The sequence below is a fragment of the Catharus ustulatus genome, chromosome 5 (genome assembly GCF_009819885.2).
Source record: "Catharus ustulatus isolate bCatUst1 chromosome 5, bCatUst1.pri.v2, whole genome shotgun sequence".
NCBI classification, from domain to species: Eukaryota; Metazoa; Chordata; class Aves; order Passeriformes; family Turdidae; genus Catharus; species Catharus ustulatus.
In genome coordinates this window covers 53,247,020-53,274,512 of record NC_046225.1, presented here as the reverse complement: position 1 = coordinate 53,274,512, position 27,493 = coordinate 53,247,020, and the positions used below count along the sequence as shown (strand labels likewise).

The window sequence follows — 27,493 nt, the reverse complement described above, 5'->3', positions numbered from 1 at the left end:
AAGCAGACCCTGCAGACTCTGCTTTTTATCATGCCAATTGTTTTCTCTTATATAAACTAGCTTGGTTGTAAAACTCCCCACCACCCCAAGGGAAGATCACATTCACATGGGACACTCACATGAGAGGCATTTGTCATGTCTCAGAAGGATGCGTAAAGCATCAGAGATCTCTGAAGTGCCCCTCAGATGCATTTCTGAGGCTTTCCACCAGAGGACTGCACACGATCCACAAATGTTGCAACAGATCCAGTGTTGCAAAAAAACTCCCCCAGGAAAGGGGCTTGGGCATTCCCACCTGTACCTGAACATACCCAAACTCATTGAGTTATGTGTTTTGTGAGACCCTCACCACTGAGAAGACCAGAAGAAGAGGAGCAGTGGGACACTACTGGATCTACAGAAGTGGTGACTATCTTTGTCCTTCTGTCACTTTCTTTCTCTCTCCCACTCTCTTTTACCTATTTCTTTCTATCTCTCTCTACCTCATGTTTACTGTTAAATAAAATCCTTACTACTGGCTTTGGGATATGGTCTTGTTTGCACCTTAATTCAGGCAGAGGCATCTCTAATAATCACAATAATTGGCTCGTAACACCTCCTGTGCTATCCTTCCCTGGTAGACAATAGACAGGATTCTCTCCTGCATGTCCTTCCAAGTGGTCTTCTCACTGAGGAGTCCACAAGAACATTCCAGGTCCAGAAAATCTTTTCCTGTGCTTGGATTTCCCACAGCTTTTCTTCCTAGCAGTTCTTCCTCAGTCGTGTGCTACTCTGGAAGCCACATGCAGAGCTGAATGCTTGCCTGTACCAGGCCAGACAGAACAAGAGCATTCTCCAAGCCTTAAGAACACATGAAACTCGTGCCATGTCAGAAAACAGGAAAACACTCCAACATCCACTTCAATGCACGGTCTCAGTTTTGGTTCTTAGAGACTGAAAAGCCATTGTAAGCAGAAAATCACATCGAACGGCTGCTATTCACTGCACACTGGTTTTCACTGTTTTGAAATACACTACTGCCACATACCTGACCCAGCCACTCCAATAAATAATTCACTGTATCTCTCACTCCAATGCTTTCCTACAGGGTCCAAGAAAACAGGATTTCAGAGAAAATAACATACCCATTGAAGAAATGGCCATTTGAGTGTACATAATGAAAATCCCCCTTGAGCTGCAGCACATCCTGACAGAGATAGAAGTCAGTCCCAGTTGGAGAGGCAGATGTAATGACTGAAGAGAGCTGAATCTATATGGCCCAAAAAAATGTTGTCATTGATCATCTTAGTGTGCCCTGAAAACACAGTAGGACTCTGAAATGTAACAGCTATAAGGTGCCATCTGTTTCTATACTGTTTCAAAATGTCCCAAAAGCCCTTAAGAGTACAGAAGTAAACAGCTTTATACATTTCACTGGGATATGTAACTAGGTTTGTGAGTAATCAATTTGTGAGATTAAATTTTGTGAGACTTTACTACTGTCAGACATTTTCCGTGCTGTTTTCTCTGAACAATCATGATATTGCTGCAATCTGAAGGCACAGACAGTCATTTGCTCAACGGATTATTCAGAACTGTGCTTTTATCTTCTAAACAGCTCAGCTGCCCTTCTCCTTTGGAGAGCAGTAAGCAACCTCTGTGACATCTCCAGCATGAAGAAGGAAACTTTAATTCATTCCTAAATACAGGTCATACCTATGTCAAGAACCCCTCTGTGCTCCTGGTGTCTCAAAATACTGCCAAACTGTAACCACATTACTTGCCAAGCAGTGCTGCAGAGGTGGACAGACCCAGCAATGCAAATAGCCCCAGCACCTACTCTGAGCTGCTAATGCTTCACACTCAAGGTTGTGTCTTCAAAGAAAAGCATTCAGTCTTAAAAACTCAGTTTTGGTTTTATATCTTCAAACAAAAGTTGAGAAAGGAACACAATACAAACATTCCAGGATGCAGTGTTGTGAAAAATTCAAAAGATATTGCTGCTCAAGGGAACCATGAAGTGGATATCATCAAGGAGGTGCCATGGTAACTTGTAACACCTATCTGCTCTCAGTGATTCAATGCCACGAGTCGAATTTAGCAGAGAATGTGGATCAAAATGTTATTTTCCAGGTGAAGAGTTAAATGACATTTTACACAATTGTGTTACAACAGTACCAAAAGTAGTCCTCAAGACTAGTAGACTCAAGTCCATTGTCCTGGCCAAATCCTGATTTATTAAATTAGATCTTTTCAATTTTTTTAAAAAATTAAGTTCTTCCATTTTAAGTATCAAAACTACTGAAATTTGTTATGGAGATTCAGTGCAACCTGGAGGATCTTATGCTTATGTTTTTCTCATGATTTCTAATGCTTCCATCATTTCTGTGAGACGAGGAGGTTCTACAGCTTGTACCTCAGCTCCCTCACAGCTTACTAATGAGGAAATGACACATATAAACTTACTGATAAACCTATTCAGTCATCAGCTGCAGCTTTGACTCCCTAGATTCTGCATATCCTTGGAAAGAATTATTTTCTAAGGAAAGAGGCTCTCCAAAACCATAAGGTTGAATGACCTAAATTAGCAATTAAGGATTCAGCAGCAGCCAAAGATGCATCATGATCACCTGGAATTATATCCTTAAATTTCTCAGATGAGCTAGTCCTAATTAACGTGTTTAGTCATTGCAAATGTTGACAGGCCTTGGAGTTAAATCATGATACCTTGACCATACCTCATTCAGTAGAAAATTCCATCAGCAAGTTGAAGAGAATACATAACACATATTTGGGGCAAAGAAAAGTTAAAGGAAAATAATTTTACTTAGCAGTATATTATAATACACCATAACATGTTTTTCAACACCCAGTAACAAAGTGAAGCCTGCATTCTTTATAGAGCATATGGCACTACAAAGACACAGAATTACTGCAGGCATGAGAATTTGTGGGGTAAATGCATTCAGTACCCTGCCTGGCCTGGAGGGAATCATCTTCCTAACTCAGACTTAATAATTTGTTTAATAATTTGTTTAACTGTATGTGCTTCATCCCAGTTCCAGCTGTGCTCTGTCTCCTACTGAAATCACCAAGTGCGAGTACTCGCATTCTCAAAGGAAGGCACTTCTCCCAATCTTTCAAATTTTTATGGGCTTTCATGAACAAATTAATTTGGGGGGGAAGTGATAAAATGCTTTCAATTGCTTTGATTACTTTTTTTTTTTTCCTTAACACAAAAAGGGTAAAAACAGCCATCTCAACTGAAACTCAAGAATTTGGGGTTGGGTTCCCCAAACATGTGTGAATTGTCCCTTCACATCTCCAGGCCTCACTTCTATCAATAGAAAGTGGCTACAAAAAAACAATAAAGCAATTTCACACACTCCTACTGGAAGAACAAGCTCTAATTCTGAAGAAGAGGGAATTTATTATTTTTAGATTTTTTTGTGGGTAGTTGGACACCTTAAAGTAAAGCTTTTGCATAGTTGTTTTTATAAAAGATTTAAAGCCGTCCAACTGGTTTCAGTTGGCATCCAGACAAACAAGAGAAAACCGTGTCTCTTGGAAGAGCATCTGCCAACTCTCTTGCACAGGAAAACTAAAAAAGGAGTGATTGCACCCATCAGGCAGCTCAACTGACAGGAAATATCAAACGACATGTTCAGCACACTTACCTGCTCACAGAGAACTTGGCAAAGGTTGAGTCAGAGGTTGCTGCCTGGAATTAAGCAGCCAGCGAGTGTCCAGGCACTTGTCTCTGTCTGGTGCGTGCTGCTGTTCCCATCCAGCCCAAAGACACAGATTGTCTTCCAAAGAAAAAGAATGCAGGAAAGGGGCTGGTACATCATCTCACCCTAACAGCAACCTTCAGTGACTGTGGAGCTGGGAGCTCTGAAACATTTCAAAACATGTCCTGTGAGGAACAGTTGAGGGAGCTGGGTTTGTTTAGCCTGGAGGCAGCTCAGGGGGGACCTCTTTGCTCTCTACAAGCATCTCAAAGGAGGTTGTAGTGAGGTGGGAGCTGGTGTCTTCCAACATACCTACGGTGAGAGGACTAGAGGAAATGACCTTAGGAGGAGACAGGGGAGATTTAGATTAGATATTTTAAAAAATGGTTTACTGTTAGGGTAATCAGGCATTGGAATAGGTTGCCCATGGATGTGGTGGAGTCACATCCCTGGAGGTGTTCCAGACCCATCTGGATCTGGCACTGGGTGATATGGTTTAGGGATTACAGGAGCAGTGCTGGGTGGATGGTTGGACTGGAGGCCTTAAAGGTCTCTTCCAACCCTGATGATTCTATAATTCTATTTTTGCATCTGCTGGTTTATATACACCTACATTGATGAAAAGGCAGACTGATGTAATTCCCTACAATAAGTAATGTGTAACTCATGGAAGAGAGTTACTGAATTATTTAAATAGCTTGGCAAATATGATTAACTGCCAAGAATAGACTAAAATAGTCTTGCTTCTGTTAAAAAAAAATTAAAAATCATTTTACTGAAGCAATTAACCAAATGACCAATTCTTTTTGTGGATAAGGATTCTTTTGAATTAAAATTCACCCTTGGATGATGATAGTTTTCTTCATGATTCTTCAGCAAATGTTTTTACATTGAGGCTGCCTAAGGGCCTTCACAACACTTCAGAGCACAGCACTGTACAACTGTGACATGGCAATGATTGCAAAACATGTCTGTGAAGACATTTGGTAATAAGGTACTCTGTGCTCCATCAACTTACAGAAATCACCATTAGCAACAGCAGACTAGACACAGAAATCCACTGCCACCACTTCTGTGCCAGAATAATCAGATTCATGCAAAGAAACTCCCTTTTGGTCTCACTTCTTGCCTCCAGTATTAAGTGCATTGTTCTGGACTTGGAAAGGTGGAAGTTTCCTTTTCCTCCAGTACAGTTGCAGTATCAATTCAGGATCCAGATTAAAAATGATAGCATATACAAAATAAGACTTTAAAAAGTGACAGCTTCTTTCCCAAAACCCCTGCAGGTTAAACAAAGCTTAGCAAGGTTTTTTCTTTTTTTCTTTATTTCACTCTTAGTACTAAGAAGACAAATTAATGTTATTACAATCCTACTTCCCCAGGGTGTCATATGTCTTAAATAAACTTGCCACGTCAATAAATCCCATAAAATCACATCAACAATGGAGTGTAAATGGCATCATTTCCTATTAGCACAAACACATCAGAGAGCAGTGATTTTATTTTCCATGTAATGTGTGCAAGTAAATAAATATATACAAAGACACAAATATCAGATCGTTAAATTTTATTCACCAGCAACCTTGCAAAATGAATATTTTGACTTATGCCTCTAAAACTGACTTGCCACTGTGCAGTAGGTATAGTTCACTTAGAAGTGGAAAACACTCATGAGACTCTGCATAGCAGATGGACCTCTCTTAACTCAGCTGCACACATGTACACTCCCTAGGCTCAGCCTCTCCCTAATTTCTGTTTCAGATATGATTCCAAGACTCCTTGCCACAACAATCTATGCAAAAGCAGTGACACAGACACTTGGACAGACTCTCAGAGAAACATCTCAGCCTTCTGTCCCTCCTCTTCCTTTTTCTTCCTTACAAACATCCCTTGGTTTGTATTTGGATTGCATTTCCTCAGAGAGAGTGCAATGCCTATCTTCTTTGTTGCCATAAGCAAATTCTAGACCCAGAAGCCTTTAGGTCCATCCCAAAAGTTCTCATCATATGGGACTGACTTTACCACACTTGTCACCACTACCAGTATATACTATAGAAGACAAAAGCTCCTTCTCACTGTCCTTGGAGAAGTGTCTGTCAGCACGGAGCAGGGGATATCCCACTGCCCTTCATGAAAGGGAAGTATGAAGTAAAATAGGGAACTGGGGAGAAGAGAAACTCAAAACAGTGAAGGGAAGTCATGAACCCTAGAAAGCACAGGGAGAGATGAACTAAAAGTGAGTGGCTGGTAAAAAAAATAAGGACAAAGCAGGGAAGCAAGAGAGAGGAACAACATACAGACACTCATATTGCACAAGAAGAGGTCCTGTAGCTGGAAGAGGGAGAAAACTAGTGTTGGGAAAGAGACAAACATAATTGACAGGAATCTGGGAAAAGTATGAAAGAACTGGTTAAGACAAGCAGAATGGGATAAAAAAATGGAGAGTAGAGTCCTACTAGATAGAGTCCCTAGGGAAGCAGATCAAGTATGTGAGAAGACTCGGAGGGTGGGCTAAAGAGGGAAAGTGTGGCTTAATGAGCAAGTTAAAAGCACTTGAGAGCATATTTTACCTATTTTATTGTAACTACCTTGAAGGATGATGCAGGACCATAAAATAAAGCAGATTGCAAATTTATTTTTAGCTGAGGTTAGGAATGAGGCAAGGAATTACAGGAAAAAAACACTTTCACAGCTAAGAAAGTGAACATTGCAGAGAGGGAGGAATGACATTTCATCCTGGCTTCTACCCCAGATTTCCTATTATGCTAATTAAGTAATTTAAATTTTCAGGGGTGGTCATTAACTCTAGATTCTTCATTTTCTGGGGACCTGACTTGAAAGTCCTAAGGTTGATATACAAAAAAACACGGAACACTCTCAGTTACAACCAAAGCTGATAAAAAATCATGTCTTGTACTCAGTATCTAACACCAGTTACTCTGAAAAAATTCAGTCCTTGGTATCTCAGAGAGGGCATCCAAAATTAATTGATACTTTAGGTGTTAGTTTTCCTGTGCTCCAGTGGAACAAGTTTGCTTCAATAAAGAAACATGAAACTTCCTCTGGCTTGGGCGTTACTCAGCTTTTGGAAATGCTTTTATACTAACTATCTTAGGAAATTATATGGGACACTTCACAAGTTAAAAACCTGCTTCTAACAGGGGCTTCACAGTGACCTGCAAGCCTGCCTCCAAACACACACTGACAAAGAGCTGAAAACTTCATTAAATGAATACCCCTCCTTTCTGCACTGAGTTATGAAAAGTGATTGTAAAAGAGAGTACTGGGTCAGTTAATTATAGGTTGCTATAATGCTTATGTGCAACAGGGTAAAATTTAAAGGCATATGGGCAAATTTGGATTATTAACATGGAAATCTTATTACTACATACTCCATGTGAATTTAGTTATCCATACATTCTTTTGTGTCTTTTGAGTGTGTACTTGTCTGCATGTACCTACACTTGGGGGGGTACATCTACATAGGTGTGCAAGAGAACTCTAACTCTGCATTAATTAAAAGGGGTTCTTTTAATCTTCCAGTAGAAACTAACACACACAAAAAATTAATCATGTTATTCTAGGTCTGAAGAACCTTTTAATCAAGCGTGAGATGAGATGAGATAAAATTATAGATGTGCTGTAGCCACTTATAACATTAGAGAAAAGGCTATGTTGGCCTTGCTCAGTTTCAAAGAAAACAGAAAATTTCTATAGGAGATTTAAAAAAAAAAACAAAAAAAAAACAAAAAAACCAAAAAAAACCCACAAAAAAACCAAAAAAAAGCAAACAAAAAAACCAACCAGAAACATCCACGCAAAAAAACCCTAAACAAATGAACAAAAAAACCCAGGGTGCAGATCTTTTCAATTTCCAGCCCATTGTCAAGCCAGGGGTCAAGGCAGGTTCCCAGGAGGCAGGATTCAGAATAAAATAACTAGAACTTGGAGGTGGAAATGAAGTACAGCTATGCTTACAAAGGTACAAACCCAATCACGTATTAACCTCTCTTTTCCTTGAAATACAAAATAGTCTGTGCATTGTAAGGTGCATAATCACATAGCTTGACAGGTCCTCAAAGCCAGGATTGTTCTTATCCTTCCATATTTGGAAATCATATTCTAGGCTGGAGTCCTCTCCTTAGCATTTGTGAAAGTGAAGTGATTTGAAAACCTAACACATATCCCATTACTGTATATTCAAAAGCAAAATAGCAAAAGGGAAAATGAAAAAAACAATCTTTATGAAATTGTGCAAAGAACATGGAGAAGTTAGCAGAATTTTATCCCAGGCTCACCCACAAGAAAAATGTATTCCTGGATTAAAAATACAGAAACTCAAATTTGTCCCTGTTTTATGAGACCCCAGTTTAGCATCCTGTTTTGGATGAAGTAATGTAGGTGTTACAAAGTGTAAGAACATTCCAGTGGGCCAATGTGGGATAATTCGCCTGCCATAAACCTCCTTTTGATGACATAGTGATTGACTAGAGTTGCAAAGTCTAATGAAATGTAGTATGTTTTCCAAATTCTTATTACTACTGATGAGACTAGATTGTCTCTCTTTTTTTGTTTTTGTTGTTGTTGTAATCCATACACATTTCCTTTCTTTCTGTTACAGACCTTGATGTGTGGTGAAGGCTGACCTAGCAATGCTTTCAGAGCATGCCTTTGGATGATACAACAAACCAACTGTGAACCTAAAGCAAACCAATACGGTGTCACCCTGCAGTCAGCTCACAAATCTCTGGCGCTCTAAGCAGCTCCTCTGAAAAGCAGTAGGGCAAAATGACTATCATTCCAGACAGGTTCTCTGTTACAGCTTGTTAACCGTGTGGTCAGTGATACTGAAGTCTCCACTGAGTCTGTTAGCAAAGCCTGATACAGCAAACTATTCACAGCATGGAAGAGATCCATCCCAAAAGTCTAAACGTGTCAGAGCACAAGCAGTGAAGCACAGGAAGGAAACATTTTTAGCCCTCAAAACTGGGTGGAAAACGAAAACCTACATCAAGTAGTGTTAACTGAATCCTGAGATGGCTGTAAAAGGTCCGTATAGCAATCCAGTACCCATGTAAGATTTACTAAGACATGTCTTATTTCCTGCAATCAGTTTCTTGACATAAATATAAACTCAGTAAGTCTCAGCAGCCTGTCACTTCTAATTTGCAAGGCTAATAATAACAAGGGGATTTTTAGTGAAGCATGAATTTTGTGAGCTCTTTAGTCTCAGCACATCTGTCCCTGCTCTCCTGCCAATCCAACCATTTTGGCAAAAGTAATACAGCACTCAAGAAAAAGGAGTAGAGGAGGAGCATATAAAGTTTCTCCACTTAGTTTCAGCAGCATCAAGCTGAAGCAGAGACAAGCACAAATGGATGGGATCTTCAGACAACCATGGCCATGGCTCCTGTAGTAAGGAGCTTGCTCAGTCTCGGTACATCAGCACCTTGAGGCGAATGGTGCCTAGGGAATGCACTGAGTCCTCATTAAGCCGCCAAAAACAGGCACAGAGTCACAGGGTCTTGTTCTTGCTTAGAATGTGATTTTATTGCCTCCTTTTGTCTGTCGCTCTAGGCAACTGCCTTCCTCGCCTGCTCGTAAAACTGGGCCAGTTTGCTAGGGAGCAGCAAAGTAACACTCAGCTTTGAGTTACTATTTCATCAGATGATGTAACTCTACACAGGAGTCTTTTAATTTCTACAAGAAAGGTGAGATGCTGGTTAATTTGCTGACCCTTAAACCTTGATTTTTGACCTGATCTCAAAACTCCTGCCAATAGTTACTGATTTGAAATGAAGACAATAGCAAGGTTGCACAAGCAGCCCCTGGCAGAACCAGGCTCTAAATATTTGAGGAGAACTGATGGATATACATCACAGTGCCTGTATTTTAGTGCACAGCAAAACACCTTACTTGAAAGGTATTAATAAAATCCCTCAACTATTGTGACCCTGTCACATACTTAGTGTTGGTTTTCCAAAAGTGCCAGCTACAGGTAAGCCTTCAAACTGAAGTACTGAACCTGCCTCCACTGACAGCAGCGAGACTGAAACTGTACGACCAAGTGCTTTTGCACACCCCACAATATATATTGAAGTATTAGAACATAAATGAACAAGAACTTAAATTCAGCTTGCAGACAAAGTGTTTTTCATAGTTAAGTGTGCATCACAACACTACCTGTAGCATATCATTCAGTAGAACTGATCTATTAAATGCTAATTTTTAGACAACCTGACTCCAAAAGCTGGTTTTAATTTGCAAACCCTTATCATGCTGGGCTGAAGCTAAACAACTTGGTGCATGTTTTACTCACAACGATGGACGCAAACCAGGACTACTGAACTTTTCTTCGTACCTTTTTACCATTTCCTGAGGAACTATGCAAGAAATAAAGCACTACTCTATTTGAATTACAGCAGGATCAGGCCATCAGGAATAACTAGAGTTCACTCATGTGTTTTACCAAGGAACGAATTCTGCAGCTTCATTTAAAAGGAGCAAATAAGGACAGAAGGATAACCAAGAAACATTATGTTAAAAGGGAAAAAAACATACACCAAGTGCATATGTGCAAAGATTCCCTGCTGCTATGCAGATTTCTTGTTCTTAAGGATCAAGCCATGCTTATATGAAGTGACTTGCAGAAATGTAGATCTGGTTTTACTTCTGTTGGACTCAAGGATACTTCCTGCACTAACTTTAATGACAGACACTGTAGATCTGCTTCAAGTACAGTAAAGTCAGGGTCAAGTACAGTAAAGTCAGGGTGAAAGTATGGGGATCATGCCTTCAGGCAGTGCTCTACCATATTCCCCAGGACAAGAACCTCTGCCCAGGCAGCTTCCACATAACTAGTGTGGGGACTCAAATACAGACACTGCTTCTAACATATCACTTCTAAATGAACAATTTAAAAAACATGTTATTCAATATGAAACAGGGTCATTTTGATGTATGCTTATAACAAACACAGAAGAACCCTAGACATGAATTTATTTTGGTTTACATAATGTTTTTTATATTGTTTTAATTTTTTGAATTAACAAAATAATTATTTTTAATTTGAGAAAAGCTACCAACTAATCTCTCAACTGAGTTCACCCAGAGTGCTTTCATACTGATAAAGTCTCAAGTAAAGCAAAGTCTCAGGTAAAGCAATAAATTAGTTTCTCTGTAGTCATTTCTTTATCCTCTCCATTTCAGCCTCACTGTACTTCATTCCCAGTATTTTATATTCACAGGTGCTAGAGTTTAGTATATTGAGCCCCAAACACAAACAGATTGAAGCCGGGCAGCAGAAGAAATTACCACTCTGAGGCATCTGTCCATTTCAGCTTTCACAGAGGTGGCAGCTACCGTGACGGGAAGCTGAGTCATGCATAAAGGCAATCCAGATCAAAATAGTAATATAGATCAGCACAGGTTCTGAGCTGCACAGTGGCAGCCTGCAAGCTGCACGGACTACCTGTTTCATATGCAACACAGCTATGCCTGCCACCAGCACAGCATCAGCCAGGCAACAAACAGACAGGGTGAACAGCTGGAAGTGATACTCCTGGTCCCATTTCATTCAGCCTGCATTCATGAAACAATATATTCAGTTAAAAGCTGATATTGTTGTCAACGCTGTCAAAGACAAAATTTCAAAAGAATTCAAATTATGCAAACTCAAGTTTTCAACTTAGTAAAGATATCTGCCAAAAAGAGTCTTAAAAAACACTGCATTATGGTTGGTATGGTAAAGGGGTAGATCAGTGAGCCTCATCTTCCAAAAAAGCTATCTGAGAAAATGATGATAACACTAAGGCAGCAGCAATATGAAGTGATAGTCTCTGCATCCTTACCAGGAGCTGCTTCCACAAGCAAAGTCCTACTTAAGAACTGCCTAGCAGTTTATGCAGGAGAAGCAAAGGAGATAGCCCAGCTAAGAGTTAGTCTCAGCAAAGTGTACTTAAGATGTAATTCAGCCCACACTATAAATCATTAACTGTCTGCAGCCTCAAGGAGCTGCTTTTCATCTCTGTATTAGAGAAATAACCTGTTCATGACATCAGCCAGAAAAAGGCATGCCTAAGCATATTGGCTACACAAAGGCTAAGGGAAGTGCAGATAAGACCAACAGTTTTGTAGGCAATGACACATATGAAGCCTCATTTCCTAGGGAACTGCATCTCATGACTGTCAGATTTTTAAACCGAATTATACCAAAGCTTCAGGCTTGTCTTAAACGGTGCATCAGAGAATCCAGAAAGAAGATAAATATGCATGTCTACCATGACAGGCTTCAAGTGACATTAGCTCCTTATTGGACAGTGCTGAATCCTACAGGAATACATTTGGATTAAAAGTGGGTTTTTTCCAATTCCTGGACATTCAGTTCCCAACAGTCCCACAACCCTTCTGCCCAATGCTGACATTTCAATATTAATGGTTGAAATGCATGCTGCATATTTTTCCTTTTTGCACAAAAGCTCATTCTCCCCTGCTCAGCTATGTTCACAGAACTTACAGGAATGTTCTTTCTTTGAGAGGTAATATCTCAAAATATACCCCTCTGTTTCATTTGTTTGAAATTAGTCCAAAATTTATGGGATGTAGAACTAACAAAGCAACAGCAAGCACCAAATTTACTCCCTTATATTCACATGCAAATACATACGGATGTAATTCTGCATAAGCCATATTTCTTTAAGAACTCAGGATCAGGCTTTTTTTTTTTTTAACAAATCTGCTCATCAGTACTTGAGGAACCCATCTGGTTGTCACCTCGTTTTTGAAACAGAGCTGAGCAGTTTGCTTTTGCGGACTTTAGTAGCATTGCCTCCACGAAAGGCAGCTCGGGCTCCCCTACTGCTGCCACCGCGGCAACTCGTCCGGCTGGGAGCACGGCAGCGCAGGGGGTAACGCAACCGAGTACAGGTCTTAAATACTGCGTTTGAAAACACAGTAAGATTGTTCCGTGTACATTGTACATACTGTATTATATAGCCGGAAATACACAAATCAGCTTTGTATCAGTTACAGCACATAAAATGCATAAACAACACCCGCGTTAAAGACTTGTCTCCAGCCTTTCAAACACGGACAAACACCTGCAGAGTGTCGAAGCCTCCATCCCTCTCCCCACAAGGGATTCCCACGGCCAACAGACCCATCAGGCTGTCTACAGCCCCGTGCCCACCCCTCCCCTGCCCCCCCAGCCCCTCCTCTCCGCCCTGCTGCCATGTCCCTGCCTGCCCGCCCCTCCCGGGGAGGTTTCTAAACTCCGCGGCTCGCCCAGGGCCCCGCTGGGGCTGGGGCCGCTCCGCTCCGCGCCGCCCCGCGCCGCCGCCCTCCGCCGGGACCGGCCCGCCGCCCCCGCCCGCCCCCGCGCTCGGCAGAGCCGCGGCCCGACCCCGCCGCCCTCCTGAATATTTCATCGGCGCTGCCCAACGGGATGCCCCGCCACTGACTGCTGCAAAGGGACCGCATCCCGCCGGCGGCGCGTCTCGCTGCTTCCTGTCTCTTTCATTCTTCAAACCGCAGCTTTTCATTTATTCCGATAAATAAATAACTGATTAAAAACAAAGGAAAGAAAAAAGCAGCAAGAGCATCTCTCTTTTGTATCTGAGCAGGTGGGACTCCTGTGCAGGAGATTACGGAACACAACACAAGAAGGGCTCTGAACTCTTCCGAGCCCAAAGGATGAGCCGGCGGCGGTTTTCCTATAAAAATCCGATCCCGGGGCTGTGACACACTCGGAGGAGCGAAGGCGCCGTCAGCCTCACGGGAGGCGTCCCCGCTTTGGACAGCGCAAACCCTCGCTGGCGGAGGGGGAAACAGAGCGACTGCCGGCCGCAGCCTCCCGCCGCTGTCCGCGGTGGCCGTGGCCGGCCGGGCGGCGCTGGGCTCCGGCCGCCGCCGCGGGGCTCCGCCGCGCCCGGCACCGCTCCGCCGCAAACTTTTCCGTCCTCGCCCTCCCTCGCAAGGGAGCGGCGGGGGGGGGCCGGGTCGGCGCATCGTCTCCTCGCCCCGGCCGCAGCCCCGGCCGCGCCGCCGCCGCGGAGGCAGCCGGCGGCCCCGGGCAGCCCGAGGGTCCGTATGGCCGCTGCCCTTCAGCCGGCGGCGAGAGCTGCTGGCGCCGGCGAGGCGCTCCGGGGGCTGCTGTGAGCCGGCGGCTCGCCGTGCGGGATGTGGCCGGCCGGGGCGGGCGGCAGGCTGCCCTGCCCGCGGGACGCGGCGCTGCGGCGGGCGGCGTTCTCCGGCAACCTCTCCGCGCTGCCGTCCCACCTGGTGCCGAGCGGCAGGAGCGTCCGCGTCTTCATCAGCGCCAACCCCGAAGGTAACCGCGGCCGCCGCGCCCGCCCCGCAGCTCCCCCTGCCGCCCGCCGCTCCCCGGCCGCGCTCCGCCGCCGCTGCTCCCGGGAGCCCCGCTCGGGGACCGCGGCGTGGCCCGGACCGGCTCCTGCCCCTCTCCGAGCGGAGGCCACGGCCCCTCCGGCCGCCCGCCGGGTTGTGGCGCGGGCTTTGCGGGTGTGGGTGTACGGGCTCGGAGGCACCGCTGTACTCCGCTCCCTAAGTTTTGTGTCCGTGAATAACACGCCTGAAAGGCACCGGGGCGCGGGGCATCCTCTCATTTTTGCGCTGTCGGGCATCTGGAGGGCACACGGGTGGCTGGAGACACTTCCCTAGAGAAGGGAAGGCTTTTCGGGGCGGGGGCGATGTTTTGTAGGGCTCTCCTGGGGGGTCTGGTTAATAAGTTTCGATAGGTTTCATAGCACAATGAAAGCAAGTCTTAGCCGGCTGAGGTTACAGCTAAGGCGATCCTTTGATCGTGGCTATACTCTGCTTCCAAGGAAGCCTGCCTTGAAACCTGGAGCTTTAGCTAAATAAAGTCGGGGTCGTATACCCAGTATCTGAATTAATTAGGCATCCTGCTGTTTGAAGCCTATTTTTAAAATTACCCTTTAATTCGAGGTATTTGCATACATTCAGGAGGTGTCATTCCCACTTGTAAGATAGGAGTTGCTGAAGCATATTCCCACTTGAAGCACGGAAATAATAAATTCAGCATTTACACTTATGACGTTACTTGTCTGTAAAAAATGAGCCCACTGTATTCACAATTATCTTTCACACCACCACCCACCACCTTCCCCCCAACATTTCTAATTCAACAATACTGTCACCTTTTATGCAAACATCAGAGATCTGAAAATCATGCCTGAAACGACAAAATAGTTTGAACTTTGAAGTGAAAATTGTCTTGGCACGTAACTTATGAGAAATAGTGCTCACAAGCACTGGGCATAGTACTGCTTTGAAGAATTCCCACACCTCTAGCACTCCTTACTTGCTTTCAACACAAGGCAACTCTCAGCTCTTATATTCAACATCCCTGTTTATTTAAAAAGATTATATTCTTTAAGGAGGGCATGACGATGTTTGCAGTTTATTGCTGCAATCTAAGCAAAGAGATACAAAACAGTGATAACTGAAAAAAAAATCTATTTGGCTCGGAAAGAAAATTACTGTGGATTTTTAGAAGATATGTTACTCATTAGAAATGGATTCCTGCCAGCATTGCCTTATTGCCTTAACTGGGAAGCTGCTGATGCCTCTGCATTTGATGTGATTGGCATTCAGGGTAGCTTGGTATGTTAACTAGATATTTGCTAAAATAGAAAACCCACTAAACTAATTCTAAAAGTTGAGATTTAAAGCCATATGTATCCATTTCAAGGATTTCACCTTGGAATTGTAATTTGAAAATATCAGCTTTTTAAAAATCCCAGCACTGAAAGAAAACAATTCAAACATTTTAGGATTGTTTACATTATCTTTCTTGTAGTCTCACGATGATAGTGGTCACGATGATTAACACTCCTAATGCCAAATATTTTGTCTGTGACATTGGTCTTCCTTTCAAAATGATAGTAGGGGAATAAAATTTCAGAGTGCTTACAGGTTTTGTTTATGAACATCTAAGGTCTCTCAATTACAAGAAACAGCATTGCTATTTATTGGTGATAGCACTGTTGTTGAAGTACTACTGACTGAATGTGACTTTCGAAAAAGGAAACGTGGATAAACAATAACTTGGCCTATAATGAGGTTTAGACATCATCTAGTAAAGTACTTTGAAATAGAACTGTTGTTGGTAAAACACTTGTGAAAGTTTTTCGTGGTGCAAAAATTCAGGATGAAAAGGTTGAGTATTGGTACTCAGTAAACCTTTTAACACATTCCACTACAATTTATATTTGCATGACTAAGGTCTCTCTTGTTAATTTTCAGTATATCACCACAGTTTATACTCATTCTTCTTGATGCAGAGCATTCCTGAAAAGGGCAGTGAGCCCCCAGACTCACAGAGGCAGACTTGAACTGTGGTGTCAGAGAAGCATAGGGATTGATCCTGCTAGCAGTCCCAAGAAAAATTTATCTATCACTGAAAGTGTACAAACCTAAAAGAAGTTTTCTTGAATTATATTTAATAAGTGTGTAGTGTTTGGTCTGTTCTTTATAAAGATACTTTGAAACATATAAGCATATGACTGAAATACACTATGGTTTTATTATGCAACTAGGAAAGTGGTTATTTGAAAAATTTCTTAACTAGAAGTCCCTACAAAGACCAAGTGGAGATAGTGAGCATTGGTAGTAGGAGCAAGATTGCTTCATTTTTCAGTCTTGTTTTCTAGAGGAAATTTTGTAGATAAATGAAACTGTATTTTCCCCTAGTAGTTAGCAGTTGCTAACTTGCTCAAGTTGTTGATATCAATTAATCCATCACTGAAAATGACCGGATCTTTAGAAACATGGAAGTTGCTCTATTATTTGAATGCACATTTCCACATTTCAGTAGATATAAGCAATCAGCAATATATTGAATCTGCATTTAAATAGGCATTTTGGCTAAGAGAGGTTGAAGACTTATTGATTTTGGTTTTATCAAGATATTTTCATTACTTCAAAGTGATAAAAAAATTAAGTCATATTTCCTAATGAATCTAATAAGTGCTTTACTGTTTCCTGTAGCAGTCTGTGAACTGTTAAGAGCAGGGCAGTTAATGACAGTGTCTCTGCTACTCAGTAGTGCCTGTGTAGATGCCTGCCATTAACATACAGTTCATGTGAAAAACAACAGGTATAAACTCCCTTATGGTTCTATTATATGGAACTGTAATATCAGCCCTATATAGGTTCAGAGCAGTCCAATGATTCTTGGCACCACTTCAAACAGAAAACTGTTTGAGTTGCAAAGTTAGTTATTTCAAGAAGCTATGTGGTGGTGCAAGGAAATATTACAAGCTCTCATTGAAACTGGTGTGCCTAAAATGGAGTTAGGAATTTGTCTTGAAAATGAAATCCAGTGATTTGGAACAAACAGTCAAAACTCTGAACATTTTAGATCCTTCTGGCTCTTCTGAAAGTGGGGAAATCAGCCCTTTGCTAGTGTGACTTAAAGTCTTATTGCTTCTATTAGTTAAGACATGGATACTTTTTTTACTCTCAGCTCTTGCAGTTTTAATTGTGAAGATGCCTTAGTAATCAGTGGAAACGAATGCGCTGACCAGGGATGTGTATAAAGCCAAATCCTACACACAGGTGGTTCCACTGCAGACAGGATGATAATACCTTTATATAGAACCAGAGTGTGTCCTGACAAGGTGGTGTTAGCCAGCCTTACCTCGAAGTGTAACCAGGGCTGCATCTGGCACTTCACGCAGTAAGGATGATCCCTTTACCAGCCACTCTTTCAGCCACATAGTGCACTCTCCTCTGAGCAGCACCCTTGCATACTTCCTAAGTCCCAACACTGGATTGCTATTAGTAGATTTTGACAGTTCATAGTTCTTAGTCATTTTATCCTATTTATACCCTCTGTTGTACAAACAAACAACTTGGATGAAATCATGAACAAGCTTTGCTTTAACAACTCTGTTTAATTCCTCATGGTTTCTGGGCCTCCAGTACCCATTTTTTAAAACCATTAAACCATCTACTAGTTTTGACAGGATTAACAGTCTTAAGTATGAAGTCCTATGTAGACATGCAGAAATATAAAATGAAGACCTTATTTGTTAGAAGATACTACTGATATTATCACCACTTTAATGATTACGTTGTACAAGCAAGTATAAAACCAACCTGTACAGCTCATGAGTTGCCTGAGTAAAGTTTCTTTGACTTATGCTATTGAATGACTTTGAGTTTTCTTGATTTATGATTCAGTCTTTCATCTTAGTTTATTTCCATTGACATGCATCATCCAGAATGTTGTATTAATTTGAAAAACACTCAATTCTAGTGAAGCGTGATTGATACCAAATTTACTTATATTCTCATGATACGTAAAGCAAAATTGCCACCAGCAGTTAGTTATACTGACTAGAGAAGAATTAAGTAATGTCTGCAGAAACAGATCTTAGCAATGTTTTCATCTGGACCTGTTGTTGTAGGCTGCTTTGCAGGAATTACATGTGTTTTTATCTATGTTGATGTACATGTGAAAGAAAAAAAAGTAATTTGTAGTGTGGAACATCATGGTAAATAAAACAGATGAAGAATTATGATTGCTTTAATTACGAAGTTATTGCCATATGTGATAAGAGAAAGGCATAATCTGGCATGTTTGAGGTCTGCTATATTATTTATACCTGAAATATTGTTTTCCTTAAGGAGAATGTAATTGAGGAAATCTTGAAGTAGAAAGATATTCAAAAGTCAGTGCAATGCTTAGTTAATGATGGTCTGTTCTGACCAGTCCCAAAATACCATATGGTGTCCCTACTTGGATATGTTATATGAAGTTCTTTTTATAAAGACAATTTTATATAATCTGAGTGGAATTTATTCCTTAGCTAACGAAACAGATGTTCAAGTGTATGAAATTGCAAAGGAGGTGTTGCGGAGATGTGGAGACAAATAACTCCAGGACTTTTTTTGTGCTAAGTGTTAGTTCTGGTTACCTAATTTTGTACCTATTTATGGTTTTGTGTGACGCACATCACTTGTAGTGTTTAAGAGTCAAAAACCAAGCTACCACTTGGGGGAAAAAAGAAAAAAAGAAAAAAAAATAGTTGAGTAGTTTTAGATATAAACTACCTCAGAGTCTGGGGGAGAAAAGTCATTCAAGTACCTAGGTTTGGTGTGAACCTTGATTTGAAATATGTCTAATTTCAGGAGATCCAGAGGTTAGAGATACCACCAGTTTGTTAAGTTGGAAAGAAACCTTTTCAGTACTTCTGCTTCTATGTATAATTTTCTCCTTTCTCTTGTGCTATGAAACAACTCCACTGTTGGTGTGGTTGAGCAAAAAGCAAGATCTGGCTTTCCTTGAGTGTATGACCAAATCTTATGTAGGCTTTAACTTTTTTGCAAGGCAGAACCAACCAGTACAATATGGTTTTTTGCTAAGTAGATCCTCAAGCCTTTGGTCCTGTTACTCTGTCACACAGATAAACTCAAAAACCTGTAATAATCTGACAATCTGTATAAAAAGCACTGCTCTTCATTCCTCCTGTTCTTCATGTGGGTTATCTGCTTATGTAGCCTGTGGACTGGGCTAAGGATTTGTTCTAAATGTACCAAATATGCACATGGCAATACTGATAACTTTTGTTTCATTTTCCACAAAATTTTCATTCACGTACTCAGAAGTTAGGATGTGCATTTGGCAACAGTACTATAATCAAGAGGTATTGGGTGGGGGTATTTTAATAAAAGAGCAAGATATGTAATTTGTTGGGTTTGTGGTTTCTTCTTGATATTTAGACATAGGAAAAATTACCTGAAATTCATCTTCCTGGTAACAACACCTGGAGTTATCAGCTTCAAATGGATTAGGTATTTACACTATCTACTTAATTTTTTTATTACATGTCCATTATTTTTAATATTTTAAATATTAAAATTGTAATTTTCTGTAATTTTCTGTATTTGTAGTCGTCTGTACACACATATGCACACATATACATAAATTATATAAACTACTCTAAGCTGTGTAGGATGGTATAAATGGATGTGTGACACTCAAGTCACACTGTCATAGACTGTATTCAAACTTGCTGGTAGTGCACAGTTCTCATGTGAGAACTGAGTATGTTCAAAGAGTATCACTCAAGGGTGTATTTCTAACAGTGCTAGATTTTGTTGAATGCTATTGTAAAAGTCAAAGCCTTACAGATGAGTGTGATTGCTTTTTCATAGTGTTGAAGAAATAATATTAAAACAAAGCAGAAACTGCAATTTCTTCCTTTTCTTTCTACATTGGCAAATATTGCTTTATTTCTTCAGATGTATTTGCATGAGGACCATGCCTCATTCTTGGGGGCAGTGGCTTTCTCTGAGTGATGAAAGGGAGCTTCTGGACCCTTGACACAGTTTCTAAGTACAGTGAGGGACAATGAAACAAGTGTGCAAATTCCATGTGATATTAATTTCTCAAATAATGTACTAGAAGATGAACAGCAGGGGTGCTGAATTGTGTTTTTATTGTGAATTGCTCCCTCCCAAGGTATGAGATCATTAAAAGACGGACAGCACCAAGCAGGCAGCATCCCAGTGCCTTCTTTTCTACCTGCTCAAGGGCAGTGGGATGACCTCACAGCTGAGCAACAGTCTGCTGGGTAGCAAGCTGAAGGGGATTTCCAAGGCTGTGTTTCAAGGAGGCCACGTGTATTCTGTGGTGGGATTTGTGTAATCACATAAGAGCAGTGCAGTGCAAAAGGTACATAACTGCCTAGCTTGGCATCCTATCTCTAAGCTTATGCAGCAAAATAATTCCTCTTAAGAATCTTGCATACATGACTGTGTGGACATGTGTCCACAGATTTGTGAACACGCAAGAGAAAATCCTAATTAGACTTGAAGTTTTGTTTGGAGAATTTTAAAATATATGTCACATAAAGAAAACTTCAAGGTGTTACTAAACTTCTACTTCAAGATATGAGGGCAGTGCCCAAGTGGTAATTTTTTCATTTAAAACAAATTAAATTTCTTTGAATCTAGCAGCTGAAAGAGTATTTTGTGATGCCATATCCTTTCAGGCTACAGTAATAATACATTAGTGGTATCTTCCTACAATAATTTAAGATTTTAATATATTGAGGGTGGTAGATATAAATATAGTATCATAAATAGTCATGTGCATGGATTACAAAGAAATCTGGCAGATTTTAATACAGGCAGCACTTTTCAAGAAAACTGCTTTATCCGTTTACTGGAATTTTAATTAAAGAAGGATAATAATAGAATTAGAGAACACAGTTTAATCATGGTCGTGTCAGTGCTCCTCTAAAATAAGGCCTGAGACTACTTTTATTAATATAGGGTTTGTATCAGAGGTAATTTTTTATTTACAAAATCTGTAGTCAAAAGGACTAAATGACAGGTAGCTGAAAACAAGCAGTGTAGCAGAATAAAGAGTAAGAGTAAGAATAGTAAGAAGGCCCAAACCAGTGCAGTGTACCCATGTACATGCTGCTGTGCTGGGAATGGGGACATGTACCAAATCCAACTTTTGTAAGCCACCTCATCACCACCACAATTAAATGGCCCCATCTATCTTTAACCTGGTCTTAAACTCCATCTATCACCACCTATTACTACCCCTTGTTGGAAATGGGACACTGTGCTGGACAGACCTTAGGCCTGAGCAGCTGGTCATTCTTGTGCAGAATATGCATCTAGAGAAAAAAGTCACCTTTAGAGACTAGATTTATCACAGTGCTCAAAATACACTTCCTGCCAGAAACTGGAAAGACTAGCAAATGGCAGGACTTCCATACTGAACTTATTCCAGTGAGTCATGCTGTTGTATGTATCAATCATGGGGACTAATGAAATAGCTAAACATGTCAAATTTCAAACTCTCAGAGCCTGTCAAATACTCTAGTTCAGCCTTTTCCTAGCATTTCCTGGGGTGGCAGAGCTACACTCTTCAATAAAGTAACACTCCTCTATGTTATGATTAAACCCTTGAAAATATTTATTAATAGAGCACATTTCAACCTACTAACAATGGAATACCTTCACAGTCTCATCCAGGCTTTATGAATCTCCAAACTGAAACAGGTGTTGAGATAGTTATTATAGTGTATGTATGATACATAGCAATGTTATTTGTGAAATTCTCATTTAGTATCTAACTAGTAATTATTTACAAAACATGAAGATGAAAGGAGAATTAATGTGTGAGAGCCCTATCTGGACAGCTTTAGATTCAGAGTTTAAGTTAAAATATTAGATGAAGATTACTTTTAAAGGATTGAGAACCAATAAGTAACCATGTGAGTTATATACTTTTAGATGAGAGGAGTTAATCCATACTTGCAGAGTTATGCCAATGAGCTGTTACGTACAAGATAAGTGAGAAGCAAATGCAGTAAGATCAGGTTTAGTGAGTTAGACCAAAGGAACCCAATACTGCTCTCTGACCCTGGCAGTTTCAGATGTGTGATGAAAGAATAATAAATCACAACAGGGACAAATGATAAGATTATGTCTTTGTGCTTAATAACCTGTGAGCCCCTTTGCTTCCATGAGTTTGTCCAGTTGCTTTACCAGTTAGTCAATAGTCTTGGTAATTTGGAAAAGGTAACAACCTTTCCAAATCTTGAGATGGATTATTGCCCAGTAAAATGCCTAGTCCTGCTAACTTTATTGGGAAATTTTTATGAACAAGATCATATGTATTCATCCAAAGAGATCTCAAAAAACAAACATGAGAGTATCTGTGGAGAAAGAGTACCTAGATCTCCCTAAAAGAGTAACTTTATCCAAAACCATCATTGTAGTGATCCATTTTTGTCTATCTGCATAAAGAAAGAGAGGTTAACTGTGAAGACGTAGGTATCAGAATGTCCTTATTCCTACAGAGTTATTAAAATAGAGCCATAATAAGAGATAAACAAGGAAATTATAGCATTCAATAGTCTAAGGAGCATAAGGTGTGAAGTCTGATCCAAAGGAGTGTTATTCAGAACTCTAATATAAGGGTTACTTTATTATCAAGAATTTTTGCACCCAACTATGCCAACATGACACATCTAGAGAATCTTGCTTTACTGTCATTATTAAACATAAATCTTGTATGACCACTTTATAAGTGATTTTCTTGAAATTCAGGAGTTAATATTTTTATTTTTCCATACCTACTGCTGTGATATAAAGGCCCCACAAATTCTATAAAAGGAGATCAAAAGAAAAATGTTTTCTTCCTTGATAGTAGTCCTGGTGGATAGATTCACAGCCTGTACTATTCTGGCAAGACAAAGTGTAAGTTCTGAAGAAAATTCCTATTTTTCACTCTACAGTATTTCTGATAGTTCAGATATCAGTGAGCAGTAGTGTTGATCTTTTTAGGAGTGCTTGCTAGAAAATACTGGTACAATTATAGAATCATATTATTATTTCAAAATGGTCTTGTTTTATTATATATATTGTATTACATTTAAAAGTTATGAAGAATTATGCAGTGCTCTTGAAACAAGTTATTAAAGCATTTCTGTTTGTGTGAGCCTTAACTTGGTACATCAAAACACTAGCAAAATTTGGATCATGACTGACTTTGAAATGCAATTTCCAACATGGGATTATAAAGAACTAAGGCATCTGTGCCATTGCGTTCCATGACATGCCATCTAAAGCAGCTCTGTGTGGCTGTAGCAGAGGTCCAAGGGAACTTAGACAGCTATTTCATTAGTTGTTTTTTATTGTGCAAATCACAGACTACAGGGGCTGCAAGAGGGACCTCATGAGGCTTTCAGATCTGTCCTCCGGTCTGAAGCAGGAGCAAACATCCCTGTGCCACTCCTGACAGATTATCTCACTCTTCATGAGCTGTCTCCAAACCAGTTAAGAAAATACACAGGAAAGCAGACTATACAGCAGTGGTGTGGCTTCAGTAGCACTATGGTCATGCTTACAGGCAACATACAGACACAAAATAAGCTCATTAGTCAATAACATTACCAAAAGTAAAAGATTTCTTACAAACTTCCTTGTTTAGAATGAGTTTCAGTAACTTTCACTAACTGGTGTATGTAATACACAAATTTTTCAAATCCAGTTTCTTCCTCATCATCCTTTTACCAGGATGTCAGGAACTCAATCTGAGCATCCACACAAAAGATAGATAATATGACTCAATAAACTCCGGTAAGGATAATTTTATCATGGATGTGTGTCCTGCAGTGGTCTGCTTTTTTCAGGTGAAGCTTTTCTGGAAATGAGACCTTTATGAAGTGTCTGTAATGTTATGGCTCATGTTACAACTTTTACTTTAGTGGTTTATTTTTGAATGGAAGGAGACACATTTAGAGGATTTCTCTTATTTACCTAGTGGTTTGTTCGTCTGATTGGTTTTATGTCAGTCAATGAGTTAAGAATACTTTTCAAAAGAGAACAAAAGGCATGTAGAAAACACAGTTTATTCCTCCCCCCTTTTTTAAGAAAACAGAGGTTAAAATGCAAATAATCTCTTTACACTCTACCTGTCTTAATTAAAATGTTCTGTTTTACACTTTCTATAATCACCCATGTATAACATTTTATAATTCTATTAAGCAATTCCATTGCTGGTGTATTGTTCCAATGTTAATGCCACAGTCAGCTCCTCACAGTCATTATGTAAATTCAAAATAGTTTCAAACAAAATCTCCAGTTATAGATTCAGTTGCCTTTAACCATATGTAGTGTGGCAGATAAAAGATTGATTTTTCTCTATTCTGTGGCCAAGGGACAAATACGTTTGCAGGCACTGAGAAAGACTGATAGTATTTGGCAGTACAAGAAATGGAAATAAAGTCAAGTCCACCCTTTCAGCCAGATTCTACACTGCCACTGAGACCATAGCATCACAGAAGGTCTTTATCCTCCTTTTGAAGGTAATTGTAACTCATTGGGTATTATTGTCAGGAAAATAAGAGTGAAGAGTTGGGGAGGATGGCTAAAGTAATTTGAAAGTGCTAATCTGGGAAACATTCTGTAGTTCTGTCATTGATTAATTAAATTGGTATGCCTTTTGGAAGTTTTCTTTAAATATTATTTTCTATATCATGCTGGTATAAGGTATTTGTGAGAAATTATACTTATTTGTTTCAACTACATCTGCTTCTCCAGGTGACTAGAACACATGTTGCCCTTTTTCAATTACTAACTCCTCAAGATTGTTAAACTGCAAATTTACTGTTACCTTTACATTTAATCAACAAAATGGGGTTAGCAAGCAGAAGAAGTTAATAAAACCTACAGCAAGAATGCAATAGCTAGGAAAATCAAGTCATCAGAGGAATAATTCACTGATAAAAACAGGTACATTGTAGAATTTATTAAAAATGGCCTTTTCAACTGGGTTATATAATCTTCACTAAAAATAATGCTTAGATGAATCATTAGAATTGGAAGGGTAAGGAGAACAAGGTCTGATAAATCACTCTTCCTTTACATGTCAATCACTGTTTGCCTCTCAGACATTACATAATCCATCAAAAAGAGCCAGCTTTGTAAATTATTTGGCCACGTGCAATGAGTTTCAGTGCAGACCCTACCTGGAATTCTCAATTTAAAAATTATTGTACACAGAGCCTGTAAGTGGGTGTTAATACTTGGTTTAAATTGTCTGTCAGTAAGTGAAGTAGTCCTTTAGAGTCAGTTGAGATCCTCTTCTCCAGGCAAGCAATGGTTGAGTTTCTGACATCCCTCCCTCATGTGGTCCCACTGTCCTAGGCTTAATGCCCCCTTGCAGCTGCTCTCCTTTGCTGGGGTTGTCATTTCATTTATTTATCTTTCATAACAGTTTCTACAACATCCATGAGCTATTGTGACTGTTCAGTGATGTTGTTAATCCTCTCCATTTACCATCAAGGAAAAAAATCTGTTGCAAAGAAAACTCCTACTATATATTGATGCAAACTTACTGCACTGATAGCAAGCAGCAGCTCTTATGTGGGTGCTTCTGCGCACCCAAAAGTGAGACTTTTTCATCTTCTGCCATAAAAGTCTTCACATCTTTCACTTGAAGCCCACACAGTAGGCTGCATTTACCAGTCGTGCTTTTCCAGTTGGCCCAACCGACCTCACCAGTTTTGTAGTGATCCAAGCTGTGCTGTATTACACCAAACTTAAGGAAGAATGCAAGCTGGATTGGGACTCCATGACTTGTCACCGAAGGTACAAAATTTACATAAGGGAAGGGCAACTTTACTCAGGAGCCAACAGTGCTTACAGAGCTCTTCCATTGTTTTGCAGTACTGCCAGATGCAAAGTCACATAGGAGTGTTTACTGGAATTTCTTCAGAATGAGGTGTATATAATGGTCCTGTGCCATACTGTACTGTGAAATAAGTGTGTGCTTTTATGAGACTGGCTTTCTTGTGGTTTTTTAGGGCTCTGCTCTGCTTTATTCTTTCTCAAAGCCTACAACGTACTACTTGATTCTCTTCCAGCACTTCAACCTGCCGTTAGGAGGAAGAATGTCTGTGACATCCCTTTGCTTTATTGACTGCCACAGCCTCATTACCTTAAGTGCCTTAGTAACATACCCTGATTTTTTTTCTTTGGTCTAGTGCTGTGAGAAAAAAAAGTAACAAACCTATTGCAGTATAGACATAACTTAATTGTTAGAGGAATTTTCCAATGTTGTAAGCCTTTTTTCTGCTTTCTGGGAAATTGTATAAGTTTTTGAAGTGTGAGTTGACACTTCTCAATGCATCAGTGGGATTTTTCCTCATAATTTTGTTACTGCACTGGCCCTTATTTCTGTCCTCTGTTACTCATTTTTCTACAACTTATTCAGAACTTCCCCTTTAGATTTCACAAGAAGTTCTTCTTTCATGTTAATTTTGATCATAGTAGCAAATTCTTGTCCTAACAGGCCTTGTTGTTTTCCAGTGCTTATTTTTCATAACCTTTGGTGTTCTGCAGAGATAATTTTCATATTTAATTTTGGTGTTCCTAAGTGTGCTGTGTCTTCAGTTTCTCCTGTCACATCATTTATTTGTACCACAATAATGGCTTGCAAATTGTCATGTTTTCAGGAGCTTTTCCTAACTTGCTTTATTAAATGAAAGAATTAGACTTTTTTTTAATTCTTCTACTAGTGCAGAGTGCAGAGAGCTCTCCCCCTGCAGAGATTCTGCCTTCAGCCTGCAGTGTCACTGAAGCTCCTGCTGTTTGTGGCATTTGTGTGCAGATGTGTTCGCATTTCTGTGTTTGCCACAAACCACACTCAGGGACACAGGGACACCTATGCACCCAAGCTGCAGTATAGGGAGAATGTACAGGCTTGGGAAAGGGTTCCAGGTCAGCCTAACTCTTCTTATTTTATTTAAGAACATCTCTGTATGAGGGTGCTGTGTTCCCAAGGGGCAATGTGAGGTTAGTTAATTGGGACATGTTACGAGATAAAATTCTGCTTTGGTGTCCTCATTCTTATTGTCACCATTAGAGTGACACAAGGGTATGTACTGTTTATTTACTGGTTGATTTATTTATGGATTAAGAGATTTCATGCAGACTCTGTGGAAGTCAGTAATGTATCAAAAGATACAGGCTTTCAATACATGCAAAATGTAGAACTTCATTTAAAATCTACTGAGATTAGCAGATCTTTCCATTAACTTCACCAACTTTTGGATCCAATTCCAAATTTGTTTCATGTAAGCATGCTGCACACAAAATAGAACTGTCAGAAAACAAGATTTGTTTCAAATTGAGAAGGCAATCATGTGAATAATGAAAATTTGGATCTTAATATTTGGATCTAGGAAGCACTTTTCCCCTTCTCTTAT

The 27,493-nt window shown here is 40.2% G+C and overlaps 1 protein-coding gene across 1 annotated transcript in view; it reads left to right on the top strand.

The window, feature by feature from the left end:
- The first annotated feature begins 13,886 nt into the window (after positions 1-13,886).
- Positions 13,887-27,493, top strand: part of NWD2 (NACHT and WD repeat domain containing 2) — a 53,491-nt gene continuing 39,884 nt past the window's right edge. The window contains exon 1 of the mRNA XM_033060165.1: positions 13,887-14,037. Coding sequence (XP_032916056.1) covers positions 13,887-14,037 — 151 coding nt within the window. The remainder of the gene's footprint in view (positions 14,038-27,493) is intronic.